The following is a 10,384-nucleotide window of genomic DNA, read 5'->3' on the forward strand; positions in this document are numbered from 1 at the left end:
AGAATCAACAGATGGTAGAATTGAAAGACTGCCACATAACATCACACATCCATGGCAGAGTGAGAAGGACTCGAACTCCACTACGCTGTCGGAGGATCAGGACATCACGGAACAGCTATTTGAACGCAGTCAACAAATACAACAGATGTTTTCTCACATATCGACCATAGTGAGAGGCTTCAACGAAAGTGTAAATTAGCTACGTGCAGTGAAGAAAACAGGACATGGTAGAGCAATGCCAACCTTGACTGCTAAAGAAATCTCTCCTATTACTGAATCGGAAACGGCTTCTGGGCGTGAAGGCAACTCGTCCTTCTCTTCAGTATCCGAACCGGGACAGTCTCACCAGGGGGAGTATGAGATTACTGTCCGAGACTGTACTGGCACGACCAACCTGACTATACCCTCTACAAACAGACAGGAGGTGGGCGATAATAACTCAACCAGGTCATCAAAACCACCTGGAAACCAGGAACCGACTGTCACTTCGAGGAATGAGGGATGGATGAAGGAGTTGCTAACCACCTTGAAACTTTCTCAGAAGCCATTGCCCACGTTCAGCGAGGGCTCTTGTGCAGATTACTGGGCGTTCAAGCGCGCATTCCAAGGTCACGTTCAAGAGGATGGAATATCAGAACGTCAAAGGTTGGGATATCTGATCGCAGCCTATTCTGGCCCAGCAAAACAAGAGTTGTGCGGTTGTCAGGAACTAGAGGATCCCAAGGAAGGATATAAAGAGGCCTGGGACTTACTGGAAACCAGACATGGTAACAAACGTACATACATTCAACACTTGATCAAAGGAATATGTGAGGGACCAAGCCTGAGGATGAACGATATCAAAGGCTTGCTCCTTTTCGTGGATGCCTTGAGCACCTGCGTGAGGAACTTGAAAATTATGGGAGAACTAAAACAAATTGAAATATATGCATCTATGCAAATCATAACAGGGAGATTTCAAGGGAAACTAAGAGAAGACTACGTGGATGAGTCATATAAACATGAAGAACTGAACATGGGCACCTCGTGCGATGCCGAGTGGTTGTTAACATTTACAAAAAAGCATGCTCAGAAAGGCTGAGAAGGACGGAGAACGGATAGAAGATTCAAACAGACAACGTGCAAACTCGTCATATGAATCCTTACCAAATAGGAAGACTATGGGATTGATGACCGCGACGTCAAGGGTGACGAACAGAAGTCAGACACAGTGCTCGCTGTGTCATGGACACCATCCCATCGACACCTGTAGATGCTTCATTGAGATGAATACAACTGACCGCCTCTCACTAGTGCGACGAGAGCGGCGGTGTTTGTCTTGCTTCGGCTATAATTACTGGATCACGACATGTCCCCGAAAGGTGATGTGTGGTATTGATGGCTGCCTAGATTTTCATTCTCGCCTGTTACATTTCACAGGAAATACAATAGATAGCCATATTCAAGGTAGATCAACGAGGCTCCCAAATGCTCCTCAAGGACTAAAAAGAACTCACCTTGGTGGAGACACCCCTCTTTCCCTTCATAAGAGATTAAGACAGGCGCCGCTATGGGCCATTATGCCACCAGACCCATCCACAAGTAAGCAACTAGTTCCTCACAGAAAGAAAGTACAGATAAATTCAACACCCTGGTGATCCTTAATAAGAACAAGAAGGATCCTTTCAGATGGTTCAGCACTGGACAAACAGGAGACGAGGATGTTTCAACACCGAGTACTCCCTATCATAAGGCATGACTGAGGAGTAGAAGTTCAAGCAGAGTAGTTCTCCCCATTGTAAAGGTGAAGGTGGGAGCTAAGAGCCAAGATCCAAGAAACTCCATCATTACGGGTGCCGTCTTAGATTCAGGTAGTGATAGATCTTATTGTACACGTGGTCTAGCAGATCGTCTACAAGCCAAAGGGGAGCCAGTGCAGCTAACTATTGGCACAATTATGTGTGAAGATAAACAGTTAAACACTGAACAACTTGATTTAATGGTGACCAGCACAGGAATGAGGAAGAGCCGAACCGTTCTTATTCTCCAAGTTATTGTTGTGACAGAACTCCCATCCTCTCTGAAAGGTTCTGTTGCAAGGTCCAGTGATATGGAAGTGTGGTCTCACCTTTGAGACATTGCACAGTTCCATGCTCCAAAGGAAGTGGAACTTTTAATAGGCTTAGATATACCCCAAGCCCTAGTACCATTAGAAGTAAGATCTGGAAAGGATGGAGAACCATTCGCAACGCGCACCCTTCTTGGTTGGACAATTAATGGCCCTATGGGACTAGACGGCCATGATGTAACCACAGTGAACAGTCACATCACCACGACAATTGCAGAAAATCAAAGAAAACACCTGGACCACCAAGTCAACCTTTTATGGGAACTAAATGCCACCAACAACAACTGTGATGATCCCATCTCTGTCGAAGACAAAAGAGTCACGAAATTATGGTCAGAGAACGTAGTACAAGTGGATGGACATTACCAACTTCCCATCCCATTTCGCAACAAGAGCCCAGACCTTCCAGACAACAAAGAACTTGCTGAACGACGGTTGGCAAGCCTTAGGAGACGTCTCGTGAAACATCCGGAACTCTTCATCCGATATCAAGAAGAAATGTCACGCTTACTTAGTGAAGGCCATGCCGAGCGAGTTCCCTCTCATAATCTCAATACTACACCTGGCAAGACTTGGTATCTCCCACATCATCCAGTACTAAATCCTAAGAAACCAGAAAAGATGAGAATAGTCTTCGATTGTGCAGCCACTTATAAGACGTTATCATTAAACAGTCAAGTGATGCAAGGACCCGACCTTAACAACAACTTGATGGGCGTCCTCCTCAGATTTCGACAAGAAAGGGTAGCTATAATGGCAGATATTGAAGCTATGTTCCACCAAGTGCTCGTGACTCCGGAACACAGAGACGCACTGAGATTCCTCTGGTGGAACAATGAACATATGTCAGGGCCTCCTGCTACGTACCGAATGAAGGTGCATCTGTTTGGGGGAGTGTGGAGCCCTTCATGTGCAGCATTTGCTCTACAACGAACATTCCAGGATCACGGAAAATATCTTCATGAGGAGATCCAGAAGGCGAGCCGCAATTTCTACGTCGACGATCTACTACACTCAGTAGAATCCCCGGGCAAGGCTACAATTGTCATTCATAGGCTCAGAAAGTTGTTAAACAAGGGAGGATTCAGGCTCACAAAATGGTCCTGTAATCAAAAGAGGGTTCTTAAGGAAGTGCCACAGTCGGAGCAGGCCATGGGAGTGAAGGAAATCCTATTGGGCGACAAGTTGCCCACGGAACGAGCGCTGGGCATTCTGTGGGATCTGGAAGAGGACGAATTAGCGGTGCAAGTCCAAATACCAAAGAAACCAGAGACGAAGCGGGTCTCCTAAGCATGATCAGCTCTATATATGACCCTTTGGGCTTTTTTTGCCCCTAGTGTCATAAGAGCAAAGATGATCTTCCAGGAAGAGTGCAAACGCAGAACAGGATGGGATGAGAAATTAGCTGACAAAACGATGACAGCTTGGCGAAGGTGGCTAACTGACCTTCCCTCTCTTACGCGCATACGCGTTCCACGATGTTATCGACACGAATCAACCGGTAGTACGACAGACGTACAACTGCACCATTTCAGCGACGCTTCTCAGCATGCCTATGGCGTGGTGTCATACCTGAGGATGACAAATGCAGAAGGAGCACATCAAATCTCTTTGTGTGTGGTAAGGCCAAGCTGGCCCCTCTGAAACAACAGACCATACCCCGTCTTGAATTGTGTGCTGCAGTATTGGCCACAAGGGCAGACAAACAAATACGTAAAGAGCTTGACCAAAGAATCGATAGAACGACGTTCTGGACAGACAGCACAGCCGTCTTACAGTATATTAGAAATACTGAACGACGCTTTCACGTCTTTGTGGCCAACCGGATTTCGGCGATTCATGAAGAATCTAACCCAGAACAGTGGAGGCACGTGACCTCGTCAATAAACCCGGCAGATGACGCCAGTCGGGGCCTGAACGGAATGGAGCTCTCGAGAAGCAGCAGATGGATTCGAGGGCCAGCTTTCCTCTCTTTAGATGAAGATCAGTGGCCAAGGAATGACTTAGAGGTTCCAAATCTCACTGATGAGGACCCAGAAGTGAAAAAGGAAACTACAGTACTGGCAATTAACGTAAGTCAAGGACAGGACATCCTGGAGAAATTATGGAACAGATACTCCTCTTGGTACAGGGTCCTGAAAGGAGTAGCGTGGATTAGGAGATTCCTACAATGGCTGGTGGAGAAGAAAGATGGGTCGTGTCATCAGGGTAACAGACTCTTGGCAAGAGAGGTAGAAGAAGCAAGGCTTGCAGTATTGAAGTGCCTACAAGGGAAACACTTCTCTCAAGAAATTAAAACATTAGAAGGGACACAGTGTGTAAAACATGGCGAAATGATTCGATTAAAACCTCATTTGGGCATGGATGGCTTGATCAGAGTAGGCAGCCGCTTGACACGAGCGGCCCTACAGACAGCCCAAAGGATCCCGATACTGCTACCGAGGGAGAACAGACTCACGGAACTTATTGTGCAAGAAATACATGCCACCAAGACCGGACACTCAGGCCGTGAATACACACTCGCGGCATTACGTGAAAACTGGATTCCTAAATGCCGACGGCTACTTGATCGCGTGTTACGGACCTGTGTAACGTGTCGAAGGACCAATTGGACACACACGAGACAAAGAAAGGCCGATCTCCCTGAGGATCGTCTGCCCTCTGGAGACCAGCCGTTTACCTACACAGGTGTAGATTGCTTTGGCCCTATCCTGGTTAAACATGGACGAGCTCGTGCAAAAAGATGGGGTTGTTTATTTACTTGCCTGACCACCAGAGCCATACTTACTTCTCTAAGTGCAGACTCTTTCATTTCTGCTCTAACAAGGTTCACGGGACACAGAGGTACTCCCAAACGCATTCACTCTGACAATGGAACAAATATGCTTGGAGCCATCCATGAACTAAAGGAAGCAGTGAGCAGTTGGCATAATAATAACATAGTCAGAGACGCTATCCTACGACGCCAAGTAGAATGGCGATTCAATCCACCAAAGGCTTCGCACATGGGCGGAGTATGGGAACGCCAAATCCGGACAGTAAGGAAGGTCCTTCAGGCAGTAGTAGGCTCCCAAATACTGGATGATGAACGCCTTCATACACTATTCTGTGCTGTGGAAAAAATCGTTAATGGAAGAAGACCTATCACTCCTGTGTCCGACGACCCCAATGACCTTACAGCACTAACGCCACTTCACTTACTCCGGATGGGAGCTGAATCCCTCCCTATTGGCAATGACCTGACTGTAGCAGATACATACCGCCGTCGATGGAAACACGCTCAGTATATAGCAGATCAGTTATGGAAAAGGTGGCTCAAGGAATATCTTCCTACACTCCGGCAAAGACGAGGACCCTTAAGAACTCGATGCGACTGGCACCCTGGCGACATCGTACTCATCACGGATCAACCCCTACCTCGAAGTCAATGGATGCTTGGCAGAATACTAGAAGTGATACCAAGTGAAGATGGCTTTGTTCGCCAAGTCAAGGTGAAGACAGAAAACTCTGTTCTCACACGCCCAGTGTCCAAACTTTGCCAGTTAGAAGGCGCAACAACGCCCCATGAGTATGGTTTCGAGGTCCGAGTACCTCGACAGGGGGAGTGTTATCGCCAACGAGAGAGAGAGAGAGAGAGAGAGAGAGAGAGAGAGAGAGAGAGAGAGAGAGAGAGAGAGAGAGAGAGAGAGAAAGTGTGAAAGAGACAGAAAGGGGGAGAGAAGTAGAGCGAGAGAGAGAAAGGGATAGAGGGAGCGATGGAAGTTGTTTACAAGATAGAAAGTGCTGAGTCCCGTCTCATAGATAGAGAATTCCTGGGTCAGCAGATGAGGTCAGAGGGTGAGTTCACTGCCTCATGCCAGGCCACACCAAGGAGCAGCCCTCAACAAGCTATCGCAGAGTACACGTTAACATCGTCATCTCCTTGTAACGAGCCGTAGACCCGAACACGTAAGTTTATTGTCCTTCAGACGTATGCGTATTTACCCCACACGCTATTCTATGAGTGGACTTATCGTATTTAGTGTCGCATAATGTATTTAGTCTCACAAACGTAGCGTATATGTACTTATATCACAACCGTTCTCATTTGGTGGGAATGTGGGTGTAATATAAGGATTCGACCCTTCAAGGGGTCCTAATTATTTCACCTGCATCCTTGGAAAAGGAAAACGCGCTTATTGTATTGTTTGTTTGTATTTTATAGTAGTGCCTTTGTCAACAGGTTTTGACCGAAAAATATATATCATCGCGTCAACGTGAGGGTCTCACTGTCCTGCAACCACCTTGATGGGCGGTAACACTGCGACAGTCACTAAAAATTGTAAAAGACGAAACCGGGAGAGTAAAAATAATTTGTAAAGCTAAAACGATGGCAGACAGCTCCGTAGTAAAGACGGAGGCTACCGAAGGAAGGCTGCCACACCGATAAAAAGAGGGGAAAACCACACTAAACCCAACGCCTGCGTCGGATTTGGAACTATCAGTAAAAACGGGAATATCAAAATGGATAAAAAAGTGTTCTAAAAACCGTGTGTGGGACAGAGCTGGCAGAAAATCCTTCTTGCCATCTATGGCAGGAGGGCATAATGAAACAACCGGAAGCTGCCAATAACCAACTCGTGGGAGCCGGAAAGAGTAGACAGGAGTGGGGTTGATGGACAAATCCATCATGAGGTTTGCCACTCGAAGGCCAAAAGGTTTAGGTAGACTCGGTCGAGTGTAATACGCCTCCGAACGCGAGTCCCAAAACATTGACATACAAGGGAAAGAATCGGGAAGACGGTGGGTGCGAAACAAACACCGGAGCATCGAAGACTGGCGCCGGAGGTCGAGCGGCCAGAAACCAGCATCCACTAGAAGGCTAGGTATTGTAGATGTCCGAAATGCACCCGTAGCCAAGCGGATCCCAGCATGGTGTACGGGGTCAAGCGTGCGTAGTCGTGCATCCGTTGCGGATGAATAGATCTCAGAGCCGTACTCCAGCTTTGGAAGTATAAGTGTACGGTGAAGAAGCAGCAAAATGTCCCTGTCCGCACCCCAAGAGGTGTGACTTAAAACCCGAAGAAGGGATAGTGCCGTCCTGCAAGACGCTTTGAGAGAACGGAAATGTGGACCCCAAGTAAGACGGCTGTCAAACAATAGGCCAAGATATCGAGTGGCCTCCACACACGAGATACGTCTATTGGCTAAATATAAATCGGGATCTGGATGGACACCACGATTTCGACAAAATGCATAGACACGGTCTTTGAGGTGGAGAATCGAAAACCGTTTATGTTGGCCCAACTGGACACCCGATTTATTGCCAGTTGGAGCTTTCGCTCAATCAGTGACATCCTAGCAGCAGCAAAGAGATGCACAAGTCGTCCACATATAAAGAGCTGTGAACGCCATCCGGTAGAGTATCTATAACACCATTTATTGCAACTGCGAATAGCGTAACACTAAGAATACTTCCCTGTGGGACACCGTCATTTAAAGCTGTAGCATCGGAGAGAACACTCCCCACACGAACCCGTAAAAGACGTCTGGATAAAAACTGCTGGATAAAAATAGGAAGGTGGCCACGGAGACCAAAATTAAACAAGGAACGTAAAATCCCATGACACCAAGCTGTGTCGTAGGCCTTCTCCAGGTCAAAAAATACAATAACCTGATGGTGGTGATAAGCGAAGGCCTCACAAATAGAAGACTCTAGGGATAAAAGAGCATCCGTAATAGACCTCATCTTTCGGAAGCTGTACTGTACTGATGACAAGTACTTCCCCCTCTCCAAGTACCACATGAGTCTTACATTTTCCATCTTTTCTAACACTTTACAAATGCAGGATGTCAAAGAAATAGGACGGTAGTTCGTAGCCTGGAGATGATCTTTCCCAGGCTTCGGAAATGGGAGGACCACTGCCACAGCCCAAGAAGAAAGTCACCGGTATGCCAAATCATATTATAAAGTGTACGAGGGGCAAGTGACAGACCGAGGTATGCTTCTCGTCTTTACTGGTGCTTGGCGCCAACTGGCGAATACAGTGTCTGCCCCGCGCTAGGCATGCTGCCTGCCCGGAGGCCCAACATATCCTACATCCCCCTCCCAAGCTGTTGATGTACTACGTACATGTAGTACAAGAAACATAAATATGAAAATGCATTGTACACACGGGACGAAACAACATAACAAAACAAATTGCTTACAACATGCCTGAGAGGCAAAAAACGAATATGACCCCCACACAGTATGTATGAAAACTCAGCACTTAAGCAAGTTACACAAGAACAATTCACATGAACACTAATCTACTACATAATCTGACAGCCACAAAGGCTGCTTCATACATCTCTTAGGGCGGGTCACAGGCTGTAGTTGCTGAGGGAGCAGAGCAGGTGTCTCTACCAGAGGCGAGGGCGGCAGGGAATTTGCGGGGGTCGGTGACGTAGGTGTGACGGGGCATCTGACGGGGCGGAGATGCCTGCGGTTGCGTGATGTGATGCGTCCACTGCCATCCATCTTCACCAAGTACTTCCGGAATGGACACACTTCTGTGACCACACCTCGCTTATCCCAGACCTTGGTAGCCTGATTTTGCACCCACACTTTGGTGCCTGATACCAACGGGGAAAGGGTCTTGGGTGTTCCTTGCTTCATGATCCAATTTTCCTGCTGCCTTGCTGCCTTGAGCTCCCTTGCGCGCAAAGCCTGCTGCCAAAGTACATCCACCTTGTAATGCTGCTTATGTACTGGGACGCCATCCCGCAACTGCCTGCCCATGGCCAACTGCGCCGGGGACATATCTACACCACGCAGGGGTGTGTTCAGATATTGCAGCAGCGCCACCGACGCCTTGTCCACGTCAAGGCCGCCCCCGGGGCCTGTGTTGTCACGCAGCAGCCTCTTAGCAGACTTCACTGCTGCTTCAGCCCGGCCGTTGGATTGAGGGAAGTGAGCGGACGCGACTCGCTGCTCCACCCCCCACCTCCTGAAGAATTCACACATCTCTGCACTGATGAGATTTGTTCCGCCATCCGTTGAGACTGATTCTGGTGCCCCCCACCTCTGGAAGTACTGGCGGAATACCGATGACAGCTTGCCTGAAGTAGCCCCATTAGGGAAGTGTGCCAGCTCAAGCCTGTCTGCGTAAGCCATGTACACCTGCCCATCAAGTTGGAACAAGTCTGCCACCGTATGTTGAAACGGGTACTCAGGAAGGGGCGTAAAAGTGAAAGGCTCGGCTGCCAGAGATGGGGAGTGAGCGTTGCAGGTAACACAGGCGTCTCGATGGCGCTGTAGGTCGCCCTCCATGCCAGGCCAATACACTGACTGCCTCGCCCTGCGTAGCATTCCGTCCAATCCCTGGTGACCAGCATGGAGATTAGCAGTTACGTGCTGGCGGAGAGACTCTGGGATGACCAGACGGACATGCCCCTGGTCATATGTGTATGTCACCAGCCCTTGTGACACAGCCAGCCTGTCCCTTACTCCATAATACTGACGGAGACAGGATAACTCTTGGGCACGGTGCGGATGCCAGTCACCCGCCGTCACTCTGGCCAGAAGCAGCTGGTACTCTGGGTCCTCTGCAGCTGCCTGCACCACCGCCGTATTGTCAAGCACAATGCAATTTCCGTCTTCAAGTGCGGCAGCAGTCGCAGACGCCACTGCCATTTCTATGTGACAAGCCTGTTCTTCATCCATGACGTCTGGTGTCGCACACAATGTTGGGTAGCGTGACAGGAAGTCCGCGGCCGAGTTACGTTTTCCGGGGAGATACTTAATCAGGAATCTAAACTGAAGCGTTTTTTCCTTTAGAGCAAACAACCTTGGGTTTACAATGTCCTTTAGCTCTCTGTCACCCAAGAGCTTGACAAGCGGGCGGTGGTCAGTGATGACAAGCAGGTTTGGGCACCCGAGCAGGAAGAGGCGGGCCTTGCGGAGACACCATGCGACCGCTAATGCTTCGCCCTCCACCGGCGCGTAGCCAGCCTCAGCGGGTGTGAGGTGACGGCTGCCACAAAGCGCGAGACGCCACCCACTCTTGCAGCAGAATGGGCTTTCTTGCATCGGCAATATTGTTGCAGCACCACAAATCCTATGCCCACCTTACTCCAATCAGTGATCACAATAGTGGGTCTTGTTCTTATCATAAAACGTGAGGCCCTCCTTAGCGAGGCTGCAAACCACCTCTTGAGCATGCTGGAATTTCTTTTGTAGATTTTCATCCCAATACACTTTCTTGCCTTGGGGTTTTTTCAGCAACTCGCGAAATGGCTCCATGACTGGAGCGG

General features: G+C 48.6%; 2 protein-coding genes across 2 annotated transcripts; one reads left to right on the plus strand and one right to left on the minus strand.

The window, feature by feature from the left end:
• Window positions 1-1,169: 1,169 nt before the first annotated feature.
• LOC123506626 lies at window positions 1,170-6,045 on the plus strand. The gene is made up of 5 exons (XM_045258875.1): window positions 1,170-1,361; window positions 1,784-1,981; window positions 2,126-3,388; window positions 3,643-5,694; window positions 5,929-6,045. Exons 1-5 carry the CDS (start codon window positions 1,170-1,172, stop codon window positions 6,043-6,045), a joined length of 3,822 nt encoding a protein of 1,273 aa, XP_045114810.1.
• Window positions 6,046-8,393: 2,348 nt separating this feature from the next.
• Window positions 8,394-10,160, minus strand: LOC123506627 (uncharacterized protein K02A2.6-like). The gene has a single exon (XM_045258876.1). The coding sequence runs from the start codon at window positions 10,158-10,160 to the stop codon at window positions 8,394-8,396; it is 1,767 nt and encodes a 588-aa protein (XP_045114811.1).
• Window positions 10,161-10,384: the final 224 nt, after the last annotated feature.

This window comes from Portunus trituberculatus, chromosome 20, assembly GCF_017591435.1.
Source record: "Portunus trituberculatus isolate SZX2019 chromosome 20, ASM1759143v1, whole genome shotgun sequence".
Classification (NCBI taxonomy): Eukaryota; Metazoa; Arthropoda; class Malacostraca; order Decapoda; family Portunidae; genus Portunus; species Portunus trituberculatus.

Bases quoted from the DNA above. Each gene is read 5' to 3' on its own strand.
- LOC123506626 (XM_045258875.1), top strand. From the start codon at position 1,170: ATGACCGCGACGTCAAGGGTGACGAACAGAAGTCAGACACAGTGCTCG. The intron at 1,982-2,125 runs GTGACCAGCACA...GACATTGCACAG, and splicing joins CTGAACAACTTGATTTAATG to TTCCATGCTCCAAAGGAAGT. The intron at 3,389-3,642 runs GTCTCCTAAGCA...GCACCATTTCAG, and splicing joins AGAAACCAGAGACGAAGCGG to CGACGCTTCTCAGCATGCCT.
- LOC123506627 (XM_045258876.1), bottom strand. From the start codon at position 10,160: ATGCAAGAAAGCCCATTCTGCTGCAAGAGTGGGTGGCGTCTCGCGCTT.